The sequence below is a fragment of the Pseudopipra pipra genome, chromosome 1 (genome assembly GCF_036250125.1).
Source record: "Pseudopipra pipra isolate bDixPip1 chromosome 1, bDixPip1.hap1, whole genome shotgun sequence".
Lineage (NCBI taxonomy): Eukaryota > Metazoa > Chordata > Aves > Passeriformes > Pipridae > Pseudopipra > Pseudopipra pipra.
This window is the reverse complement of record NC_087549.1, coordinates 56876337-56903089: the sequence shown is the minus strand read 5'-3', so window position 1 is coordinate 56903089 and position 26753 is coordinate 56876337. Positions and strand designations below refer to the sequence as shown.

The window sequence follows — 26753 nt, the reverse complement described above, 5'->3', positions numbered from 1 at the left end:
GGAAGAAGGTTTGGCCTAATGAGTCCCAGTATGCCGTGCAATGTTAGGATGAAAAGTCTATTATGCTTCTGCTTTGATCCTTTTATGGACAATTTTTTGAGCATACTTGCTTGTGTTACTTTTTGTACACTTCTTCTTTTACCTGCATTAATCATTTTTAGTTTCATACCTTGTTGGGTTTCAAAATATGATATCTGCAGAAAGAAATTCGAGTGGTCTCTGCAGCAGGCCATGGAGAACAGAAACTGGAAAAACCCCTCTTCACTAACCTCATCTCTATGGACTCTTCCTGCCTTCTTCAGGAGGATTTAAAGAGACTCCTTACATGATGTTATCACATGCCCTGCCTGAGCCAGAGAATCCACATCCTGATCTCATCAGACCTCTACATAAAACCCATTGTGTTCCCCCCTTTGCATATGTATACTCTGTATCCCTTGCATCCTGTAGATCCAATACATAACCCCCCAGTAAAATCCCCAAGATAAAGCAGGTTTTTTTCCATGAGTTAATTCGTAAGACCCCAAGATGTGTTAACCTGGGTTTTCCCTTATGTCATCCTTGTGAAACCCCCCAATTTTAATAGCATGAATATGTAAAGCCCCTGTTAAATATGTAAACCCTAAATCCTTTAAATATGAAGTTGTATGTCCAATAAATGATTCCAGTTTTCTCGCCTCCCTGGAATCGTCTTAGCTTTATTGACCTCTGCAATACCTCTTTCTTTTATCCCCTCATCATTTGGTCATGTTCTGTAATTTTGGTCACTTTGGTCAACTTTCTTCAAAGCCATGTGACTTGAAGAAGAAAAGTAGGACACAAAGATTTTCTTTGAGTGATAAGCACCAAGGAAGATACAGTAACATGCACAGTGAATAGTTCTCTTAAATTCCATGCATTTTAATATTTTTTAAAAATGTGCTATAGCACTTTTTTGCTAAATCTATAATAGTTTAATTCTGTTTTGCTAACTGATGTCAAACCTAAAGGTAAGTATGTTGTAAAGAAAAAATTGTATTTTAGGTTATGTGCTTCTACAGACATACACACATACATATATTATTGTTCTAAAGGTTCCTCATTGATGGAATCTTTCCATGAGTAAGAACAGAGGTTGACAGGACTTTTGTGAAGTTAACAGGTACAGATCTTTCATTACATTATTTATATTCAGATGCTTTCACCAATACTTATGAGGTTCATCAAGCCTCTAAATATCACTGCCTGAAATTATGCTAAATGTATTCAATCTGGGATTACATGGAACATGCTGTTTGCTGGAGATGATGTGCATTGCAAATATATTTGTAGCTCTAGCAAACCTTTCACAAAAAAAATGTTATTCTGGCCTGAACTGTTACAGTGCTGTGACCCATGAGTCCACAGATTTTTCTCTCTTTAGTACTTGACTTCCTTTGCAGTGTCATGCCTTTGGTCAGGTGGCTTTGATGTGTGTCAGAAAAAGATTAAGATTACGTACCTGTAACACTTTCTTATTATCTTCTCTATTTGCATGCAAGAACACTTGCTTTTAAAATTCAGTATAGATATATGAAAAGGATAATATTCAGTGGAAAGGTTAAGTCAATAATAGCTCTAAATCTAAAAGTTTAGAACAGAGAATATGGAACTTATAACTTGAGAAAACAATACAAACAATGAACTACACTCTGATATTCCCATTCAGAAAAAAATAACTGTCATATCAGTTTCTCCAGGGCACAAAAATTCCCTTTTTATGTTATACCTTTTCTAGCTTGAATGAGAAGTGCATTAACTAACAATTAGCAGAATATTTTCATACTAAAACTCCATGATTTTTCTGGTTTGTTTTTGCTAAATGCACAAAAGCTTTCCAAATGTATGATTGTGCTTCGTATATCGAATATATGCATCACATCTTATGCATCCTCCAACACACTGATATGCTTAAATGAGTAGCTTAGATGGTTACTGCATCAAGTGTTTAATTGGAAACTAACCTTAAAAAGAATCTTCCATTTAAAAATATTATAGGGCCAGTTTATTTTTGGCCAAATCAAAGAAATATACCCACTCAACAGTGCTGCAGCTAACTGTGCTGTAAATGTAAAAATATTTAGGAAGAAAAGACTAGCATCTTTTGAGCTCTAGTATCTCCTTTCTACTGTCTGAAAATTAGTTAGGAGTAAAAAATAAGTCTTCCCTTTCCTTGTCTCTCCCACAGGGCACTATCTAAAGAAAATGGCTAAATCTTCAGCAGCCAAATATATCTTTTCCTATGGGTGAAATGTTTTATTATGGGAAGTCAGGCCTGAAGAAATGGCAATTAAGGAGGACTTTGAGTTATACTGTGCATTAGTTCTAAAGGAAAATCAAGCAATTTTTTCTCTTTAGGATCAGCTTTAAGAGAGGGATACCAGTAATAGTAAATTATTTTTTTTCATGGAGTAGTGACTACTGTGACCCTTACTTCTGTCCCAATGTTCCTGTTTAGAAACCATCATGTGTAGAGATATAGGAAAATGTAACTGACTTAGCCAGGAGTTGATTTTTTTTTCTCTACCATCCTGAATTTTTGACTTTAAATATAATAAAAGCTGCTTCTGCATGACTCAGATTAGTTTGTAAAGAAATACCTAATAATACAATACAGACACAGAAAAAAAATCAACTTTCTAAGAAAAAAAACACATGGAAAACTGAAGCTGACTTTCTTATCCCCTATGTGGACACAAAGGCAAACTACAATATCTAAGTTTTGAAGGATTAAACTTCATCTTACTGAGGGAGTCGGGAGAACTAAAACATGAAGTTTCTGCTTCCATATATGCAAACAATGTGAACAAATGAAAGAATGGAAAGAAAATTAATAAATAAAATATATCTTCTTCATTACTTTTGTGTCAGTGTTGTACCCAATTACATTTGTAATGTTTTACCTGAGAAGTCCAGGATGAGCTTCAATTAAAAAGGACTGTGACATTAAAGTCTCTTTAGGAGCATATTTTCAGTTCTATGGGCAGTATTTTCATAGATAAAGAACTACGGAGCAGTCACAATTATAGTTTCTGTTTATATTCCTTAATGACAGACATTTGAAACCAAATTTTAAATATGCAAGACTTTCAATAACTGTCCAACTCATAAGGTTCCCTCTTTCCCTGAATGCATTAAAAGACTCTCATCCAACATATAGTTAATATTTTCTATTTTCCTTCTCATGTAGATTGGAATGCAGATTGATGTAAACTGTGAGAATTTTAATAGCTTGAATTAATAAAAATGGAATGTTTACTCCATTATTTTTGAAGATCATGGTGAGTTTTAGCTCCCAGCTATCTTGAGCCTGCCAAGTTATATGTCTAGTCCTCATTCTCATTGAAGTCCTGTTCACATTCCAAAAACACTGCTGCATTTTCTCATACATTTTAAAAATATATTTTTTTAATTTTAACCCAGAATATGCAAAAAACCATGTCTGTGAAAAACACAAATGAAGAAATGCAACAATAGTAGATTTTTTAGAGCTAACAAAGAGTAAAGCATTATAATTACACTTTCTACACTTTCAGCTTAATTTTTATTTAATTTTTAAAAATTAATATAGAGGTGTATTCTGATCATGGTGAAAAATAATGCAATTTTGACTCTAGAAATTTACAATAAGTTAAAAGACTTCATGTTTTCCTTTAATACATATATGACTCTAAGATTTGTTTATATTCAGTATTTTCTAACTTACTGCTGCTTGTTATGTGATACAAGGTTTGAATAATGATCTAAAGCAAAGTCAGTATTGTGAAACACAGTGGAGCAGAAATAAATAACTGACATCATCCCTTTTGATGGAAAAATGTGCAAGAGACATCTAATATTTTTTAAAAAGAAGTTCCAGATATTACTTGCTGATGACAGAAAAATGCATCCTCCTGAAAATTCGTAAAAATACTGTGAACACCTTTGTACCTTGAGAATATTTTTGAAAAAAACCCCCAAAACCTGTAAAGTTAGATTTAAAAAAAAAAAAAATTCCATTAAAAATTAAAGAAAAAATACTAGAATAGATTTTTGTGCCTGTCCAGAAGCCTCTGCTGTTCTATGCAGCATTGAAAAAGGATTGTGAGAATGAATTTTTCTGTTTGGCAGCAAAACTGGGAGAAAAGAATTTCAAAGTGAAGAAAAAAAAGAAAAAAATATTTCCTTACCAGAAAGGGAGATTGAAAAAAATTAAATCGTATTGTTATTGAACATATTTTCTGTTCATCTCAAAGCTTAGCAGTCTGAGACATTTAAAAGAAAGGAACCAGACAGATCTGGGTAACCTACCTGAACAAAGGTTTGAACAGTGAAAAACTGTGAGAAAGGAAAGAGTTCATTCCAGACCTAAATGAAGGTAAAGGTTTGAAATTAGTGCACCAACAAAATTCTACTGTGCAAGCTGTGGGAAAGAAGTCAACTGCTTACACCAATGCCATCTCAAGTTATGGGAACATCTGAAATGCCCTGTGAATATCTGTGACATGACTTGTATAGAAACAGTATCCCAGAAGCACGACTTCGGGACACTCACCACTGAGAAGACCAGAAGAAGAAGGACCGGTGGGATGCTGTCAGAATCCAAGTAGTGGTGGTATCTTTATCTTTTCACTTAATATCTCTCTCTATTTCTTCTTATTTCTATCTTTCTCTCTCTCCCTCATATTTACCATTACTATTGACTTTGGCATATGGTCTCATTTGTGCCTTAATTTGGGCAGAGGTGTGTTTTAATAATCATATCCTAACACCTGGCTTAGCGGAAAGTGTCCCCATCCACGGCAGGAGGGTTAGAACTAGATGATCTTTAAGGTCCCTTCCAACCCAAGCAATTCTGTGATTCCATGAACTTGTAAGTTATACAAAGTGGCTATATTTTTATTAACAGAACAGAAACACACTTGTGTTTTGAAAACAATTTTACTTTACTAACAATAAGCTAGGTAAAATTTTCTATGGTTTTTAATCGAGTTGCGTCATTCTTGTATTCTTGACTTTTCATTGCTAAATAGTGTAATGAATGACAGTATTGGAAACAACTCTTATCAACCATGGAGAAATATATGAATTCTTACCTCTTTGGAACTGTACTGCATACTGCTGTACAGCTAGGGTTGTATTGAATAATTCAAGTAGCCCCAAAAAATTGATACGCTGCTTTATAAGAGATCATAACAATAGAATAATGGTGGAATAAATCTGTTTAAATAAGACAATGGGGTAAATTGACTCATATTTTTTCCACTGCTCAGACTACTCCAGAAAGAAGTGTTTTACTATTGGAATGAAGACCTTTGTATTGGGCTTTTGTGCCACGGTTTTGGTAACAGGGAGAGGGCTGCAGAGGTAGCCTCTGAGAAGACAACAGAAACTGACCCCATGTCCGACAGAGCCAGTTACAGACAGCTCCTAAAAGAGCCTGCCACTGGCCAAAGCTGTGCCATCAGCTGTTGGCTCCTCTGTGATATCACATTTAGGAATGGGTAAAAATGCCGCACATCAGCTGTGAGAAAGAAGAGTGAGGAAAAGTGAAACAAACAGCCCTGGAGACATTAATGCCACAGAAGAAGGTAGGGAGAAGGTGCTGCAGGTACCAGAGCAGAAGTTCCTCTGCAGCCCTCTGGAGAGGACTGTGGTGAGGCAGGCTACCTTCCTGTAGCCCATGGAGGTATATGATGGAACAGAGATCCACATTGCAGCCCATGGAGGGGCCCATGTCAGAGCAGGTAGACATGCCAGGAGGAAGGTGAAGCCGGTGGAGAAACCATGCAGGAGCAGATTTTCTGGCAAGACCTGCAGCTTAGAATTCATGCTGGAGCAGTCTGTTCCTGAGGGATCATGCCTCATGGGAAAGACCGACATTGGATCAGTTCATCGGCTGTATCCTGTGGGAGGGATCACATGTCGGGAAAGAAGAAGTGGCAGGGAGGAGATGTTATGGACCTCATTCCCCATACTCCTGTGCTACTCGAAGTAAAGAGGCAGAGGAGTCAGGAGTGAAGACTGAAGTTTAACATGGTGTCATGGGTTGAGATTGGCTCCCCCTGAGGGTCGGGGGCTCAGAGGTGATTGGGTGCCAGGGCAGTGTTCCCTGGAGAGCCAATCACCCCTCGTCTTGTTCACTTCTGCTTAAACTCATATATACACAGCACCGGGAGCTGTTGGCTGTTTTTCTGTTGGTGTCTGCTGCGTGTAGGTGTAGAAGGACAGCGGGTGGCTGGGCTCCTTCTTTTCCCCCCCTCCGGGGGGGAGAGGGGAGCCCTGCGGCCCCCCAGCTCTGCCTAGGCCAAAGTTAGAGACAGCATTGGAGTGAGTGTGTGTTTGTGAGGGATGTGACTCACAAACAACTGGTAAGTGAGACAGAGAGAGAGGCACGCCTTGTGGCCAGGCCCTCTTCTTCTTTCCCCCTGGGAAAGCCAGGCTGCAGAAGGGGGCTGTTTTTCCCTCTCACTTTTTAGTGGGAGTGGATGCAAGGCTCAGCATTGAAGCAGAGCCAAGTGGATGGGCTGATAACAAAACAGCTTGGAGCCAGAGAAAGAAATCCCAGGTGAAATTGGAGACGGGCCAAAGGACTAGGGAGTTGCCCTGCCGAGGTTTGACCCAGGGGCAGCCGGAAACTGACTTGGAAGAATGACGATTCCAAACGCCCACTGTGATAAGCTACACTAAAGCAGCAGCGAACTGAGGTATGAGACTGAGAGGGAGAGATCACACAGCACAAATGACACAGGACGAAGGAGAAAGGACTCAGAGCTGCCTTCTTGGACTTTGTGAGGAAGGAAGGACTTCCACAAGCAGCTGAAGGTTGGTGGGGGAGTGTTCAGGGGCCCCGAACACTCCCACGAGAGAGAGACTGCGTTACCTATCAGCCTTGAAAGGCTTTTCCTGGACTAAAGTTAAAAGGAGAAGCTTCGAAGAGACTGATAGAAGTGTAATAATATATATATAGCTGCTTTTAATTTGTACAGTATATTTAATTGTGTAAATAAAATGTATATATGCTTCTCCCTTTCCCTATAGAAGCCTCTTGCCTGAAAATTTTCTCTTCGGTGTTGGGACAAAATGTAGGAAGGGGTGGGGGAAGCCTGGAAATTGGATTTTAGATTTCTAATGTGGCTCAAACTGCCACACATGGGAAGAAGGGGGAGGGAAAGGTGGTTTTTGTTTAGTTTTTTTATTTCTCACTATCTTACACTGTAATTAATTAGCAATAAGCTATATTTCCCCAAGTCAAATCTGTTGTGCCCATGAAAATACTTTATAAGAAATCGCCCCGTCCTTAGCTTGATTCTCAAGCTCTTTAATCCTATTTTCTCCCCCTCTTCTGTGGAGAGGCATCTCAGAGGGCACCTGGCAGTCAGCCATGGCTAACACACCACAACACTGTAAAAAGAGAATCTGATCAATGATTATTTATATGTAATTACATGTAAGCTTTCATAAGGCATTTAAGTTGGGAAAAAAATTATCGTTCCATTAGATGCAGTAAAAGCATCTAATACTTCCTATTCTGCTCAATCTGATTTTTAACAATATATCTGACAATTAGTAAAAGGAGTAAAATATGGTGCAGCATTAGCGCACAGTAAGGAAAGAATAAAATATGAGAATAATCACATAAATTTGAGGTTTCATATTAAGAAAAAATCGTGATTTTTCAAAATACCTGTCTAAGATGCATCAAAGTACATTAAAAATACTGGGTTTCTTTTTTTCTTTTAAACGCAGACAGCTCAAAGTTTGATATTTTTCCTTATTCTAAATTATTTTCTTAGAGTATTACCATGACACTATTTGGTCCACACAATTTTTTTAAATTTTTTTTTTCTCCCTAAGAGAGAGATCCATGATTTTATTGATCTCTAATCAATGCCCATAGAACATTAGGGAACAACTAAGGGCCTTCAGGAATATGCTGCCATTTCAAAATTCTCAAAGCTCCACTTCTTAAATTCCATTTGTAGATACCAATAAAGCAGTACAATGTTTAATGAGAAGCTATGTAAAACATCAGCTGTTGAATCCATTTGTATTTTTATTGATTATCTGACTGGAAGAAAAGCATTAATTTACTAACAGAAATACAGTCTATTGTATGTGTACCATTGCATTTTGTTGAGCTAATGAAGCTAGGAAATCCATTTTTAACTTCTGATGTGTTCACTGATTGATGATATGCAAATGCTTCTTCATTTTAAATTCTCTTACAAAGATAAAACCCAAAGCTTAAATGTTAAATAGCATGGTTTTGTTTGTCCTTTTCTTATCTACATTTTCTTCCTTTCAAATGTTAATAACCTTAAGAATTTTTTATCCAATCTTAGCATAAATAGTCATTCATGGTCCTTTTCTAATTATGATCAATAGATTCCTGAAATGGCATTGCCTGGAAAATATTCTATTCATGATTAAAGGAGGCAAGTGAATCACATTTGCAGTCTAACATAGTTATATTTGTTGAATATATTTAGAATATCCCCCTAAATAAGTGCTATTTTTTAGATCATTTTGAATAGACCTTTTTGATTTCAATTGAATAAAATTTCTTTCCTTCTTCCTGAAGTCATGTGATAGAAGATCTGTAATGGTAAAAAGCATCCAAGAATCTTCATAGTTTCTGAGAAATAATTGCTTACTGGCATATTTTAAATTCAATATTAGAGATTTCTTTCCCTTTAAAGTGGGGAAAGTAGACTCCGGTTATTCTGAGACAACCTTTCAGTTGTGGAAGTCATGGAGATAGGAGGATTGGGGAATACAAGAGTAGATATTTCAGTAGAAAAAAGTCACCAATTTTTAATTAAACTCTGATACCTCCCACCCTACCAAATACAAAGTTCGGGGCTGGTCATATGTCCTTCACAGTTATCCTCTACTGTTAATCAAGTGAACAGTGGAATAAGTATGCATTGTTTTGGCATGTATCTTGAAAAGTGTTTACAAAGTATTGTAGAGGGAGACTGAGACATCCCTCAGATAAGCGGCACTTCAGTGCAGAAGGAGGAAGTCAACACAGTACAGTTAACTTGGATTCACAAAGGGAAAGTCCTATATAACTAATTCAATGTATTTCTATCATAAATTCATCTGCCTTGTGGAGAAAGGGAAGATGATATACATAGTTTTTCTGGGTTTTACTAAGGCTGTTGATACTGTCCCTCACAGCATCCTTCTGGATAATTTGTTCAACTGTGGGATGAGTTTGTTTACGCTGTACTGGCTGAAGGGCAAAGTTCAAAAGGTTGTAGTGAACGGGGCTACATCTGACTGGCAACTGATCATCAGCGGTGCTCCTCAGGGTTCAATTCTAGGGCTAGTTCTGTTCAATCTATTTATCAATTATCTGGATGCAGGAGCTGAATACACCGTTAGCAGATTTGCTGATGAGACCAAACTGGGAGGTGCTGTTGGCTCTCTTGAGGGATAAGATGTCTTGCAGAGAGATTTATAAAGAACAGAGCATTAGGTGATAATTTCTGGGATGAAATTTAACAAGAATAAATGCTGGATTCTGCATCTAGGATGGAGTAATGTTGGGCACAAGTATAAATTGGGAGAGGAATGGCTGGAGAGCAGTCTCGCAGAAAGGCATCTGGGTGTGCTGGTTGACAGCAGGCTCAATGTGAGTCAGCAGAGTGCCCTGGAAGTCCGGAGGGCAAACCCCATCCTGGGTGCTTGAAACACAGTGTAACCAGCTGGTCAAAAAAAGTGATTGTCTCGCTCTATTCAGTGTTGCTGTGGTCTCATCATGAGCACTGTGTGCAGTTCTGGGCCCCGCCATTTAAGAAGGATGTGAAGGTCTGGAATGAATACAGAGAAGGACAACAAAACTGGTGAAAGGGCTGGAAGGAGGAGTGACTAAGGACTAAGGACTTTGGTCTTGTCTAGTTTGAAGAAAAGGAGGCTGAAAGGCCATCTCATTGCCGTCTGCAGCTTCCTGAGGAACAGAAATGGAGAAGGAATGCTGAACTCTTTTCCCCAGGGTCCAGTGACAGAATGCATAGGAATGGTTCAAAGTTGTGCCATGGGAGGTTAAGACTGGACATTAGGAAGCATTTCTTTACCTAAAGGGTAATCAAACACATGAACAGGCTTCCTAGAGAGGTGGTCAATGTCCCAAGCCCGTCAGTGTTTAAGAGGCATTTGGATAATGCCTTTAATAACATGCTTTAACATTTCATCAGCTCTGAAGTGGTCAGGCAGTTGAACCAGATGATTGTTATTCATCCTTTCCAGGTGAGTTATTCTATTATGTTCTAAACACAGTGTTACCCACTGTTTTCCTATCAACTACTAGGTGACTACAAAACCACATAAATCACTCTTTCTTATCTTTCTGCATGTATTCCAATATTAAATAATATATATATTTATATATGGTATTAAACAAGGTTTAATTGAAAATTGTGAAAATTATTTGCAGGTATTTCTATCACTGCGTTTATAATCTGTTTGTAAAACTGATCTACATAAAACATTCATACTATCTATCACCTTGAAAAGGAAAATAAGAAAGACTATTTTGTGAAGTTTTTCTAGAGACAATCCACATTTTTAGGCACCACTCATTTAAGAGATGAAGAATAGCTCAAAGGTTGGCAACCAGATTTAGCGTTAGGAGTTTGTGTGGTTAATTATGCTTAGTCACCGTGTAAAGTCTGAAGAGGAATGGACGGCAACACTGATATACAGTAAATATCATAGATGTCTATTTAAGATCAGGAGACATTCTAGTATTATTATGAAAAGGTCAAACATACTGAACTCCAGCCAGGGCAATCATGCATCATCTCATTTTGGCTTACCTTCAAGTGACTAATTTATTGGCTTACTTCTTCATAGAGGCCTCTGAAGTTCTCTGTGTATATATTGACAACATAAATATTTTATGAAGTTAATGGAAGTAGCTGAGTTTTCTCTACGTCAGAGAATAGGGAGAAATTATGAAAAATTAAGGCATCTTGCGTGATCTATCATAGGTAAGCAAGAAAACTTAAAAAGTGCTACTCAGAAGGCACCTGAAAGTAAAATATGATCAATAAGTGATTACAAAGACATGTGTGGGACAAATGCGAATACTAACTACCCCACAAGAAAGTATAATTTCCTCATGAGAAAGAAAAGATACTGCATTGATATTCTGAAATATAAATTTTTAAACTAGCATCATCTGATGATCTTTTTACTGTCACCATGACTGTTAGACTACCCAGGTGTATCACACCTGCTGAGTATTATAATACAGTGAACAAGTACAAGATATTTATGTGGTAGAGTTAGACAGAGGAGAAGAAATTAGCTGCTAGTTTGGTTTCCATCAATATCCTTATTACACTACCAAGCACAGAAATGTTCTCCAGCACCATTTAAAGGTTACTTGTTTTTCCTACTTGTTTAGAAATATAGAGGGGAAAGACAGAATCCCAGTTTCCCTAGTAACTCATAAAATCATTTGACTTGATTTTTAGCCACAGATGTTACTGTGGGCTGAAAAGAGACCCTGGAGCTTATACAGATTTTGCCCAATGCTGTAACCCTAGGGCTTTATCTCTAAAACAAGTATATTTCTAATGGCTTGTCAAAGGATAGGAGACAAAAAAATCTTATCTGTAAAGCTTATCTAAATGATACAAGCTTTTATCAGTAAGATGTTGAGTGGTACTGCTGCATTTTCAAGTGCTCCAAGGTAACCATAAAAGTGCACTTGGCTGTTATAACATTTGAAAATCAATAATTATGCACTTTCCATTAATATTGTGCACATCAACTTTTTCAATACTGCTGTTACACACTGAGGTGGCAAGAAGACGTTGGTAGAAGAAAAGCAGATGGAGTTTTAGAGAAAGTCAGTGTGTCATTTCACAACGCAGGGAACAAGACCAGAACTTTTTGTTTAATAAAAAACCTTGAACCAGTGAACTAATAAAGGGAGGAAGTTTGGATTATGAAAAAAAATATTACGAATCTTATTTTATTTTCAATTCTTAGAAGTTTAACATGTTTAAACTCTATTTAAAATACATTATCTCACTGTATCTCTGTATACCTTGTTGATGAACTCATGTATTAGCACTGACATCAGAAAAAGACAATATTCCCTCATTGTATATCCCTTAGTCTATCCTGGGAGGTAATGGCTGGGATTAGGTCAGCATTTCTAGACATGAAGGAGGGTTAAGAAAGTATGAAGGTAGTCAAAACACAGATCTTTCTGCTTTAGAATTCCATCTCCAGCAGCAGACAAAAGCTCAGGGGGGGTCAGAAAAACATGCAGATCTCAGCTTCCAATCATTTTCAGGAGGACCTGAAGTACAGATGTATTTGCTCACTGCTATATGAAAGCAAAATGCAAGAGCAAAGCAAGAAGCAAACCACTGACTTCTACTTCAGACTCATTGTCTTTCCAGGACAGAATGTGAACCTCTCAGCTATGCCATGCACATTCTAAAGTACTTTTCCCCAAAGATAAAATATAGGACATGTTAATTCAAATCCACATTTTACTTTAGAAGAGAGCCATTAAGACAACTAGAAAGGAAGGACAGATAATGGCCAACAAAAATTCTAAATTTGTACCCACTGACACTATAATTTCCCTTGTTCCTATCAAAAAATCAGGAATACATAAAAATAATGCATGCAGTGTTCCTTTATATGTCTGACATGCACTTCTTCAATTACATTTCCATGTAAGTCTTTATGAAGAATATAAGTTGTTCGCTCCTCCTCTTTGCTGTTGGTCTTGCTGCTGGCAGGGCTGTTTGATGATCTCCTGCATCTTCACTCACTGTCTTGGGAGAATCTCCAGCAACATACAAGGAATTTCGTCTGGTCCCAAATCCTGTGTTCACTTTCTTCCACCTCCTTGCTCTGAAACAAAATTTTTAAAATGGTGTGATGGCAACATGAAGCAGAAAAGTCAATTGAAGCTAAAACAATTGGAGATCAAATTTCATCTAAGAAAAAATTTCAGTAGGAAACAGTAGAATTTAGATAAGAAAATCTTTCAGAATTTTTAACTTTATAGTACATACCAGATACCTTTTCAGCTGATACCTTAATAAAGAACAAAAAAGTATAGGGTTTCAGAGCAATTACTTGGAATTGTCTTTCACAGTGAGAAGCAAGCTACACTTTTGATGACTAGAAGCCATTATTTATTGATTGGCAGTTCTGAACTGCAGTCCTATTGTTATTCAAGATACATTTAAAGTACTTACTCGTAACTCATGAGAAGAGAAAGTGGGAAATAGTGAAAAAGATCAAAGATATCTCAAACCCTTCATTTGACAGAATTCAGGTACTAGTTCAGCATAATATCTTCATATTATATTAATAACAATAGGGAGAGATTATTTACAAAAAAAGTGATCACAAAAAAGATTATAATTAAAACATAACCATGCTAAAAATATATTAGTTTTTATAATTTTGGGGTTGATAAATCACATTCTAAAAACAATGTGCAGCAGACCAAGAACATCCACTCCAACTGGGCACCAGAAACAAGTTATTATGCTCTGAGGAATTCAGAGCACAATGAACAGAAAGTAGCCTTTTATAGAATAACAGAGATTTATCAAAATTAAGGATCTTAAGTATTGCCCAAAGTAGCTACACTACAAACTGACTTGAGAAGACTGCATGTAAGAGTAAAGAAATCCTGGCAGATCCAAACTATTTCTATATATTACTAGTTTTTATTTCATCCATGGTTAATTGAAAATTTCCTGTGCTTTAAGCTTAAAGATATACATCTTCAATTCTCTCCATGCCATCTTTGCGCTTTCATTGACATTCTACCGCAAGCAACAGTGCAATTTACTGTATTTCTACTCTTTTTATTTTTATTTTTTTTTTATGTCTCTTGAACAGGTTTTCAGAAAATGGAATCCACAAACCAATTGGTTTATTCCTGACTCTGGGACCCTAAAAAGTCTTCTTGTTGCTTGAACAACATATCAGGAACACTGTGGAACACTGTGGTGGTGTGATAGAATGAAATGTTTTAATGTCTTAAATATTGTCAAAATCATAGAAAGACTTTTTGTCAAACTGCAAGGAAGCAACTACCTGTCTGCGACCACTGAAACACACCCCTTCCCGAATATGCCTCCTGACTGGAATTTGGACTGTGATGGGAACTTGAGACCCTCACCACCAAGAAGACCAGAAGAAGAGGATTCACGGAATGCCACTGGGTTACGTGGAGTGGTGATATATTTCCTATTTAATCTTTCTCTGTCACTCTCTTTTTTCCCTGCCTCTCCTTTTTCCTATTTCCTTCTATCGCTCTCTTTCTGCCTCACATTTACTGTCAAATAAAAACCATACAATTGACTTTGGCATATGGTCTTGTTTGCACCTTAATTCGGGGAGAGGCATTTCTAATAATTTTAATAATCAGATATAACAGGTGATACCTTGTTGCTTCTTTGTAGTTGTAACCCATTTCCTGGCAGTGTGGATGGGTCAGTCATGCCATTATGAATACACATGTAATATAATCTGTCTACTTCTTATAAAACAATCATGTTCTTAATAAAAACAGCATTACCTGTCAAAATCATTTAAGCTGCCCAACTATAAAAGCCTTTGAGCTAGCATAGCCGTGTGATTGTTTATCGCGTCACAGACCTCATGATGCTCCCGTCTAATGATGAACATGCCTGCTAATCATTCCAGATACAAACTGATTGTCAAGCCCTACATCAGTAAGAATCAATAAACTGGCAAATTCTTCACCCTGCTGGATACACAAGACTGGGCTGCTCGGAAACTTAGTTTTCATTATCGAATTTTACTGGAATCTTTTTGAATGAGATGGCTGCTTCCTTTTTAATTACTTTAATTTAATGATTTTCAATAATGACTTTACCTTAAAAAAAAAATCTATAAGAGTTCTGTTAATAATTCCTTATTAAAATACCTATGCAATATTACTCATAGTTCTATCTTTTCCATTCATTTGCTAATCAAAAATATGTTAATATAAACTTAAAAAATAGAATCCCTAAAATTAGCATTTGAAAAAGTTTTAAATTAAAGAAAGTAAACTAAAATATTTGAAAAAACAATAGCTGTGGGCTTAAATTACCTCTTGTTCCACTGGGAATACACATAGTAAATTTTCAGGACAAACTATGTTATTTGTTTTTAAAGTATTTCTTACTTAAGCATTTCAGAAACACTTAGTCTTGCATTTCTAGATGTCACATACGGCTATCTGACATCTATAAAAAGTTAAGAGAGTTTTATTCTGCCTTCTGTTTCATAATTAGATTAATGTAGCTGAAAATATCATGAGCTGCTACTAAAACCGCTGCATGAATATATAGAATGGTAAGCTTTGAAAGTTTAGACAAAAGTATTCACACCTGCTAGAAATCACTAGCATATAGACAATCTTATTTAAAAGACTAGTCCTGATGTGTAACGACACATAACACTTAAGAGTGCCTATTGATAGCAACTTCTTTTTATCTCCCCACTGTTTTACAACAGTCTTCAAACACCTCCTATAAGAACTCCTGAGATCACAGCTGTAACGAAGAGAATATTTGCCAGTATATAACTGGAGTAAGTCATGTCAAAAGGATTTGGCTCAGTTGCTCTTCTCTGTTTACAAGTTATATTTCCTCTGAGTAGTTCTGCACTTGCCTGCTGCCAACTGGAGCTTGTTGAGGTTCCTTGGGGCAGGCAGGGAAGAAGCCAATTGCTTGTTACTCAAGGAACAAGCAACAGGACAAGAGAAAATGGCCTCAGGTTGTGTAAGGGGAGGTTTACATCAGATATTAAGAAAAATTTCTTCACCGAAAGCGTTGTCATGCACTGGAACCAGTTGCCCAGGGAAGTGATTGAGCCACCATTCCAGGAGGTATTCAAAAGATATATAGCACGTCGGGAAATGGTTTAATGTTGAACTTGGCGGTGCTGGGTTAATGGATGAACTCAATGATCTTAAAGACCTTTTCCATTCTAAATAATTCTATAACTCTATGATTCTATCATTGTACCACATAGTTGTTCAAAGCCTGGTGAGCTCTGCAGCTGCTGCTGTTGCTTTAGCCATCTGTTTGGCCAGCACTGACAGTGAGTCAAAACCCCTCTGTACATGGAAAGACTACACAACTGTATTCCAAATTATTGCCAAAAAGAGACTAAAACTGTGGAAAGCCTAATAATAAAAGTAATATGTAACTGCTTAAGAAGAAAGATAAAAGTAAAAAATTAAGGTACAAATGAATAATCAAAATAAAATGCATGGATTTCAGACTCCAGAGCAAAACATTTTAAAGCCTTTTTCCTAACAGTAGACAAATAGAAAGTGCTATCAAAGTTGGTAACAAAATCATGAAAATACACAAGCATAAAAAGACAGCATACCATATGTCCACTGATATCTAGTACAACAGGAACATTAAGAAAGCCATTAAGATAGTGTCCCCATTGTGCCCAGGTATACAATAACATATGGTACATTTCCTGCTTCACTGTGCATTTCCTTGCTTTCTTTGTTTAGCATCACAAATTTAGATCTCAATTAATATACTTTGCATGTGCGTTTCTCCACAGAACATTTTAAAATTTTTCAATGCTGTATAAATTAATCTTTCTTTTTTTTTTCCAGTGTAAGTGCACAGTAAGTATTAATGTAAGATGGGATTCTTTCCAAACCTTAATTAAAAGGAAGAGCTAGATAAAACTATTTTAAGGTAGCTACACATGATACTTAAATTATTATTGTCGTCTTATTTAATCCTCACACAATTTACTGTAATGATGCTACGGAGAGACATCACAGGGTTGTTGTTTGTTTTAATCAATGACGACTTCCCAAGGACAGATGTGGGTATTTCCCAGGAGTATAAATTAGTAGCAAAATAGTAAGGGACTAGTGTAACACTGTTAAAGGAAATACATCAAGAAACATTTATTCTTGAAAACCTAAAGTTTAAGGAATCTCAGGATTTCCAAAGGCAAGATGAAATTTATTTGTAAAACACATTATCTCTCTCTTTGGTACTTGAGAGATTTCACATGCCTCCTAGAAGGGCTGAACTTTCCCACACTAGGTCAATCCTACCAAGGTTCCTGTTTGATTTCAAGGCTCCTCATGGAAACTAAAAAATAGTTCTCTTCTCAAAGGAATACTGTTAATTATCTTATGTTCCTTTCTAAAAGAGTCATATACTATTTCATGAGTTTGATATAGAAAATGAAATTCAAGTGAAAATATCCCCTACAACATCTCAGATACTTGCATCAGAAATGTTTTTTTCAAATAAATCATTAGACAAATATGTAATATCCTGAATACATATTTTTAAAATATAAAGGGTGAGAGTTCACTTAATAATAATAAATGTCAGTCCAGATCCACTATGATTTGTCATTTTCTGTCTCACCAGTGGCTGTGGTGCTATGCAGAACTATTTGAAAAGTCATGCATAGATTATTTCCAACTGTGGGTGTAGAAGGAAGGGATCTCTGGTATGAAACCAAATTCGAGTTAAGAAAGGAAATCATTATAAACTTGAGCTAGCATCTTTACTGGTATAAACTACACCTTACTTTTAGACATTTATTAATGACTAAAATAATTAATATTCTGAGTAGAATTACAGGTTGCTGCCCAAATTATAGACCACGGATTTATGTTAGCTTCTGATTTAATTAAAACACATTTGCCCTTTAGCATTAGGGGACTGCGAAAGATCTTGAGTGAACATATGGATATTGAATTAGGTTTCATATTTTTACACAGCAGAAATATCTTAGACCCAGTGCAAACTCATCCACTATGCCATTCCAATATTAAAAATACTATATGAGCTCTCAAACAGCATGAATTTTTCTTCAAATGTTAAATGTTGTATCTTTTTTGAGAGCCACAAGACCTTATGCAATGTTTTTCTGTATTTCTCATTTAATTTTTTTTTTTGAACTCATAAAAATTTATTCTTTGATTTTCTACAGGAACATAATTGTGTTTTCCTATATAATTATAACCCACTTTAACTTCAAAATTTGTCTGAGAATAAATTTCTGTAGTACATTTGTGGGCACAGTGTGTTACAATAGGGACCAATGAAATTTACTGTATAATTACATTTAATATTTTCTCTAAAGTAGAATATGACAAAAATTACAATTTTGATCAAACTTCTGGTACTGCAAACTAAAACCAACATTTTACTTCTGTATTTCTGTGACTATACAGATCAGAACTACAGGTCAGGATAAATAGTACTCAGTGTCTACCTAGCAGGAAAGGACTCCTTTTGTAAATTCAGGTCTTGTTAACAGTGAGGTTTTTCAAAAGAAGAATCATTCCCATTTGTAACATAATTATTTCACTGTTCTGACATATAATAAGAATTAAAATGACCTTTGAAAAGCTCTCCTTTTTCTTTAATTATTTTTCCTTAATTGTTGTGAAACAAGTGTTTTAGGGTAGCTCAAAACCAGGGTGAGGGGTGAGAGATGGATGCACCACTGCATTCTCAGGTAATCACATATTTTTGCTCAGTTGGCTTTGCATAATAACATCTTTCTTCAATTCTAATATTTTAGAATATGATCATGCCAGGCTATGGCATAACCAAATAAAACCACTCTTTCTTTCAATTACATGACAGAAGAAAAATTCAGTCCACTCTCCCCAAAAAAATAAACACAAGAAATAAAATAATTCAACTTTTAGGGAACTGATAGTAATATTTCGGCCTTTCTACCTTTGGTTTTTAGAATACTCTGAACCTACTGGAATGAACCAAAATGTTCATATCATATGCCTTTACAGTGAAAGAAGGCAGAAAAATCTACATTTTTCAAAAATTGCTTGAAAATACTTTATTTCCCTATGTCTGTCACTATTTATCAGTCTCATGCAATTGTACCAATAAATATTTAATTTCTTCCATAGTACAATAGATAACAGAAAATTTCCTTATATTTGAATACAAAGCATGCTCCAGCTCTTTTAATATTACTAAGCATACATGAAGACTAAATACAAACTGATTTTGCCATTTTTCTCATTATCTAAATCATTGTGTTCTACATTCATATTCCAAGCACTCAAAATTTAAACACATTTAAAAGTAAAAATTGAAAGGCAGATGTCAGGAATATTGAAGAAAGTAGATAGTATAGATGGTTGTATTAGGACTTACAAATAGGTACTATAAGAATTGTTGATGTACCATGCTTCAACATTTCTTTACAAAATACCTTCTGATTCTGAAGACAGGAATAATTCTTCTGGTCCCACAGAGAAGTTATAAGTAATATACACACTCCTGATTTGCATGGAAGGGTTTTTTTTAATAGCTGAAGAAAGGTTAAGAAAGTACACTTAGAACAAGCTCTTTTCTCATTCCTTTTTTTTATACATTAAGATTCGCTTGCCACAGTAATATTTTCACCTACGTAATCTTCAGGCCAACAAAAAGCATGATCATTTCCCTTCCCAGTAATTACATGGTTGCCAACTTCAATTTAGTTCCTTTTACCCTTTCAGAATTCTTAACTTTCAACAGTTGCTCAACACGCATCTTCATTACTTTCCTCCTACTTCTACCAGGTATGAAAGGCGCATCCCTGTAGCAGACATTAACTTTCCTCCCCACTTCCCTTACCCACGTCCTGTTCTCCATCCAAATATGTCTTGAAACTGAATGGGATATCTTCAGAATTATATCTGAGAGGTTCTTTGTACTAGTTTTTCACTCTGAAAACACCACACCATGCTGATATTTAAACTGAAAGTGAAGTTCTCTTCAAAATAAGGAAAAAAAAATGTGCATTCAACAAAATAAATAATTTAATTTCTGAAAATATTGCCTGCTATACTGTGGTATCATTCAATATTATGCCTCCTATTTATAATCTTTGAATGAAAATTATATGAGCGTTCTGGGAAGCACTAGAAAGTTATGCCATAGACCATATTCTGCCTTGGATCATTGCCCAAAACACTGCTCATCTTTGACAGTATTAAAGTCTGGTATCTCTTGAACCGGCTGGAGTAGAAACAAATACTGTGCACAACTGCTGTGCTGTGATTATGAGCTTTGCAACAGTGAAAGCATTTCTTTTAAGACTTGTAAGGCTAAAGATAGAATGTGAATGTGTGCATTACAATTACTTATTCTACTCCCTTCCACTCTGCCCAGCTTCAAATTCTGAAATGATAGCAGCTACTATCTCACCAGCTGTTAAAGATAGCATGCAGCTAGAAAATCATCTAACTGGAATTTGGGACCTCAGCTTTCAAATACCACAAGTCACTAATCTCCATTTCTGTGGTTTGTAGGGCTTTGACTGCTGAAATCATGTGGGAGCTGAAGTGAAAAGCAATGAATGTTGATGGTAATCTGGTGATGTGAGGGTTTCATTATCTTAGGACCTACCATGTCTGATAAAATAGTACAAGTGTTCTCAGGACCAGTAAAATTATCTTATGCATGCAAACATCAGGGGGCAAGCGCTGATCCCTACATGGTAGTAAAGCAGATAAAGACAAAAGCAGAGAAAGAGTAAAGCAGTTACAGATAGGAGATAATACACAAGTAGATAAGATAAAGAGAATTCTTACTTTTTTCCTTGTCCATTTTTTGTAACAAAGTTTTATCTATTTACCAAGGTAAAACAAATTGCTATTTGCCAAATGCCATTCATAGATCTGGAAGAAAAAAAATATTACTTTTCTAAATTGTTTTTTTTTTTCTGTAAGAAAAGATGCCTCAAGTTTTTCCATATCTCAATTACATTCATGATATACCAAATTCTCAATACAGTTCAGGATAAGTTGACCTATTATTTACACACTCCTTTGAAAAGTCTAATTTTAGTGTCTCTGGATTATGACAGTGCCAGGACAAAATTAATAATGAAATGGATGTGTTTTTACTGTCCATTTTTTCTGATATTCCTCCAGCATCCAGAACCATTGTATCAGGAATATCTGAGGATGCATTCCTGCTCAGTACTTTCAGGATTGCCTTATTGACCTGTTGTCCAGAAATTCAGATGAGATAATACGCTTAGTCTGAGGAATCTTTTGAGACAGGTTCACAGCAGTGAAGTCCTCAATCATTTCTGCAAACCTTTGTAGACTCCTTACAGCATGTCCACATCTTTCCTACACTGGGGGTCCAGAACCTCACTAGTGCTGAGCAGAGGGAAAGGATCATCTCCCTCTACCTCATGGCTGTGCTTATTCTAATGTTGTCAGCCTTCATTGCCTTGAGGGTGCATTGCTGACTCATTATCAGCATATTGTCCAACAGGATCCCCCACCTCCCTTTCTGCAAAGCTATTTTTCAGCCAGGCAGCCCCAAGTCTGCTCTACTACAAGGGTTTGTTCCTACACAAGTGCAGGATTTGGCATTTCCATTTGAGCTTCATGAAGTCAGTGTCTGTCCATCCCTCCATCCTCTTGATGTCCCTCTAAATGACAGCAGAAATATCTGGTCTATTAATGACTCTTACCTGTTTTGTGTCATCTCCTGAGATGGCTCTCTGTCCCATAATCCAGGTGATTATTGTAGTTAAACAGTACTATCACCAGCATTGACCACTGGGGTATACCACTAATGACAGCCCTCCAGCTGGACTTCATTTCACTAAGGACAAATCTTTTAGCCCAGTAGTTCATCTAACTTTCCAGCCACCTAACTTTTAATTTATTTATTCTGTACTGCATCAGATTGTCTATGAGTATGTTATGACAGACACTGTTGAAAGTATTACTAATATCATGATAGACGACATGCATTGATCTCCCATCATCTAGAAAGCTAGACATTTCATTGCAGAAGACTATACCAGGTTGATCAGTCATGACTTCCTCCTTAGAAATCCATGCTGACTGCTTACAGCCATGTTCTTCTCCTCAGTATGCTTGGAAATGGTTTTCAGGATTAGCTGTACCTGTTACCAGGGATCAAGGTGAGATTGACTGTTCTGTGGTTTCCCATATCCATCTTCTGCCCTTTGCTGTGCAAAAGACTGTGTAAACTGCTGTGTCTGTTTGCTGCCTCTGTTATTTGTACTCTCATTCAGGATTCAGTGCCCCCTAGTTGTTATATTTGGTCAACAAGGATGCCATGCTCAGTTTATCTAGCGCCTTCACGATTGTGTAATTCTCATTCATAGCCCCCTCAGCTCTCTGCCTCTTTCCTTGCAAAGTAGCCCATCCATCCATTTGACATATTCAGAAACTGAAGCATACACAACTGTTGGTTTATTGTACATTTATGCTCAAAAGTTTTTTAAAAAAGCATATATATAAAGATGGAATATTAGTAGCTCTGATTATATGTAGTCGAGTTTAATTTTCCATCTGCTGCAATTTTACTTATTACTTTTGATAATAGAAAATGTCTTATATATTGAACATTCTTTCTGTCTTTCAGTAACAATACAAAAATCTTGTATTTTTTCTTTTTTGTTTGGATTGATTAACTTTGTTACTGTTACAAATCTCCTTCTGGCTGTTGCTTTGCAATTCCTTGGTTTTTCAGATCTCTAAATCTTTTGCTGCTTCCAAAGATCAAATTTGCCACAATATTCTTTCGATACCTGAAAATCTCTGCTTCTCAAAATATTGATGCAATAATAAAAAAAAATAAAATCTTTCTATTTATGGCATTAAAATTAATAGGGTATTGGACTGACATGTGATCAGAAATAGAATCCAGCTTTTTGTTATGTCCTTAAACCAAGCATAGCTTGTTCAATGTATTCTCATTATTTCCTAAAAATTATGAATCACAGCAGGGGATTTAGAGTAAGTATCATTCTACCAGGATCAGAAATAACAAAATCAGTTTGAGAATGTTGCATGGTAGATTTTCTTAGATTTTTGGAAGTTTAGCAGCATTTTATAGAAGATGAGAAATCCATAGAATATGTAGAAGTCAGAGGCACATACATAATCTATGCTAAATTTAGGAAACGCAAAAAATGAAACTCCTTGTTTCATCATATTGTTCTGAACTCTATTCATATGTTGTGTTGTAGGTGCTGGATTTGTTCAGTTTTGTGCCAGTATAATTACATTAACTCCATCAACTTATGCACAGAGAGTATTAGAATTATTCTCTATTAGATTCTAGTAAGGAGTGGCCATGACATTTTGGTAAGGTAAGTAGCTCACCTCTTTCAAGTTATATTAGAAAACTGAGGTTAATATAATGATATATGAATATATAGAAGTCTGTTTGCTACAAATGGATGTATGTGTATGAGTGTATGTGTATCTGAATAAGAAGACACAGCATTTAATTATTCATAAGCCTGATGTGAGAAACAATTTTCCCCCTGAAAATTGTGTAAGAAGCACCACTGACAGCTCCACACTGTAGAATGTATCTAACATTCACAGAGCTATTTTCACAAAACTAACATGAATTCTGAGCATACATAAATCATTTCCACGGAACAACTCTTTTAATGTTAGTAAGAATTTCTAAGTTTTCTTAAGTCTTCCTTCCTTATAACCTAGAAATTTATAAACAGTATGCAAATAATATGAATAATCTTAAACTTTACAGTCTTTCAGTTTGACACAATTATCACTTGGAAATTTTTTTGACAAGTATCACTCTACTGGGAAGGGAAAGAACTTCCTTAGTGGCACTGTCATCTCCAGAATGAAGCCCTGAAAGTCCTTCTAGGAGGAATACATTAGCATTCTCCAAGTCTGAGATGCTGTTTGACTTAAAACATCTTATGTCTGGAGGAAGAACAGACTTCTGAGATATGAATCTAAGAACTATAAGAATGTTCTTTTTTTCTATATATTTTCTAAATTTTGAAACACATCTCAGTTGAAGCATGACAACAATAATGAAAAAATAATGACAAATAGTTGACAAATAGTTTACAGATAATGATAAAGAAACACCACCCTGTAAGCACCACAAATGCTGACAGGCCCATATTGACACACCCTCCTTGCCACTAAATTTTTTGTAGCTAAATACACTATTTTTTCTTTTTTATTTTTTTTTTAACTAAAGCACACCATAATGGATATAGAAAAATACATTACTATTTCTCTGAATAAAAGGATAGAAGTAAAAAAGTGCAATATTTGGAGTTCGAAATATGCTCAAGGAACAATTTAGCACATCCTCATTCAGGATCTCTAAAGATGATAGTTTGAGATCAACGTAGTGACAATGAGATCAATTCAGTGGAAAGCATCATCAGACTGTTAGTATTCAGAGAAAGAAGAAAAAATTAATACAGGAATAACTAACTTCTGATTACTTATAGATAAGTAGATTCTAAATAATCTAAATAAGCTGTAGTTGAAGTTGAAAACTTCTGAATTATTTCATTTAGAAAACTAATATTTTTTTTAGTTGTCCTGTTGGTTTTGAGAATATGTTATCTTCCTTGAAAGAAAAACAGTTGTTAAAAAAAAAGTAAACTGTTAGAAAAGAAATAGAGGACACAATAGCTATGCTGCTATATTAATCCAATAAAATGACCACATCCTGAATACTGAGCACAATATTTACAGTATCTGAGAAGAAATCACACCAAATCAAGGAAAGGTTTGCAGAACCACATACATGTAAACAAATGTCTGGTCTAGCTTGTGCAGCAGGGGTGACTAAACAAACTTCAGGATGCATATGATGGAGTGAATAGGAATAGGTCACAATCTCTATCAAAAATGAAAGCAGGGATGAAACTGGCAAAAGGCATCTTTGATGCGAAGGAGAGTAACTTCTAACAGAACACAATTAAGTCTTGAGACCTCTTGTATTAGGCTGTTATAAAAGCTTTACAGGGGCCCAGAAAGCAATTGAACAATTTAATAAAAGAAAACTCAATATAAGGCTTAAAAGATACCACTTCTTACTGAGAATCCTTGATCTGGATTTTCCTGGAATCTTGCGCGATACCCCTGAGACATATGTCTACCTATCTGCTTTGCTTTTAAATTCTTGCAGAGACCCACTTTTGTCCACAGGACACCAGTTTAGATGGAACTTTGAGTGATATTATTCTGTTATACTCATTAGGCAGTACTGAGCATACAGAACAGCACCTGAAATTAAGGGGGTGTTTTTCATGCCCGTGTTTAAAGTGGCACAAGAAGAATTATAAGTGTGAAATGCACTCTGCTAGAACTTGGAGGATGTTTTGTTTCTGCTGGGTTTTTTTGTCAAACTGTATTTAAGACACAAAGCCTTACTGACTGGGGAGAAACTTTCAGATTCATAAGCATGGGTTTATGTTTTACATTAAAGCAGTACCAATGTCTCAAAGTGCAGCAAAAGAGAACACAAAATTCAGGCTATTTGATTTCAGAAAGCGATTTCTCTCTGTCCAGTAAAGTCCAGTGGTATTTTGCATGCATTACAACTTCAAGGATGAGGTAAAATGACAGTTTCTTCTTTCAAAGACTTTGGGCTATCATTACCCCTACATTTCATTGCAATCAATGCTAAATTGAATTTAAGTAGTTCAGGTAATTATAATATATTTTATTTCTTTTTTGAGATCAAATATGGCCTTAAAAATGTTGAAATAACATCTCCATAAATGTCCCTTAAGAATTAAAATCCATTATAATAGTAATGGACTCCAAGAAAGCTGTACCTTGTTAAAATATGTAACACTGGAAGCATCAGAACTCTCTTTTAATTTTTGATGTATGCTCCAGTTTCACACAAGATAGCCTATTTGGCAGAAATTTTACAATATTGCTTCTCTAGCACTACAGTTTCCTATCATCCCATCCAAAGATATCTCATTTCACTAGAATATGGAAGTAAGTCTTCTAGGTACTTATGAAAATAATTAATCATTCAAATGACAGGTTTGCAGGACCTTCTGCTAAGTGCATTATTACTCATAAATCCCAGCACTTGGCCATACATCACTTTCTAATTAATGTTCCTCTTTTACACTACTTTCCACATTCTCATTTTTCTGCTGTGTCTATTTGTTCTGAATATATCAATTAATTTCTTAATTATGCTGAAGCAACATACTTTACAGAAAATTGCAAGCTTTCTGGTAGATCAGTTCTGGGTAGATGTATTCATTTTTCATTTAGATGTCCAGCACAAAAAATTTAGTGCTTCTGAATTTTTTTAGTGCTTCCAATTTTTTTATTTGAAACTACAATGCAATAAAGAATATACACTTATATTTACTAAATGTTTTCTAAAATGAAATTCCCTATAACCAAAAACTGCTCTGTGTGTTTCAAGTAAATAGTTTGGCCTAAGTTTTGAAAATCTATACCTCTTCAAAATCTAAATATTGATCATATGGCTTCCTCTTATTAAGTCTATTGATTGCAAATAAAGAATTTTTATTGAAATGTAACTTTAGTCCAGCTACTGCTGTGATATGATGATATCACACCCTGGGGAATTTTTCTCAGATTGTACTATGTGAAACTTGTTGAATTTTAATGGTGGTCACTACAGATCTGTGATGATGCTTCAAAAATCTCCACATTTTTTGTTTGCTTCTATGTTTTTAACATGCCTCCAGTGTGGGCAAGCAGACAAAATCAATTCTTTAAAAGCATCTCAGAAATTTCTTTTAAGAAAAATGAGTAACATACACTAATATTTTTTTGCAAGTGACACTAAGTGCAAAGCACAGCAGAAGGCTTTCAAGTATGGATGACAAACCTGCTACCCTAAAAAAAAATGTATGCAATGTAAGCTTTAACTTTTTGGAAATGTTGT

General features: G+C 35.7%; 1 protein-coding gene across 2 annotated transcripts in view; it reads right to left on the bottom strand.

Moving 5' to 3' along the window:
* Window positions 1-6724: 6724 nt before the first annotated feature.
* CCDC102B (coiled-coil domain containing 102B) overlaps window positions 6725-26753 on the bottom strand; it is a 144716-nt gene continuing 124687 nt past the window's right edge. For both annotated transcript variants that reach the window (XM_064657701.1, XM_064657711.1), the window contains one exon: window positions 6725-12888. In XM_064657701.1, coding sequence (XP_064513771.1) covers window positions 12799-12888 — 90 coding nt within the window. In that variant the 3' untranslated portion in view covers window positions 6725-12798. The remainder of the gene's footprint in view (window positions 12889-26753) is intronic.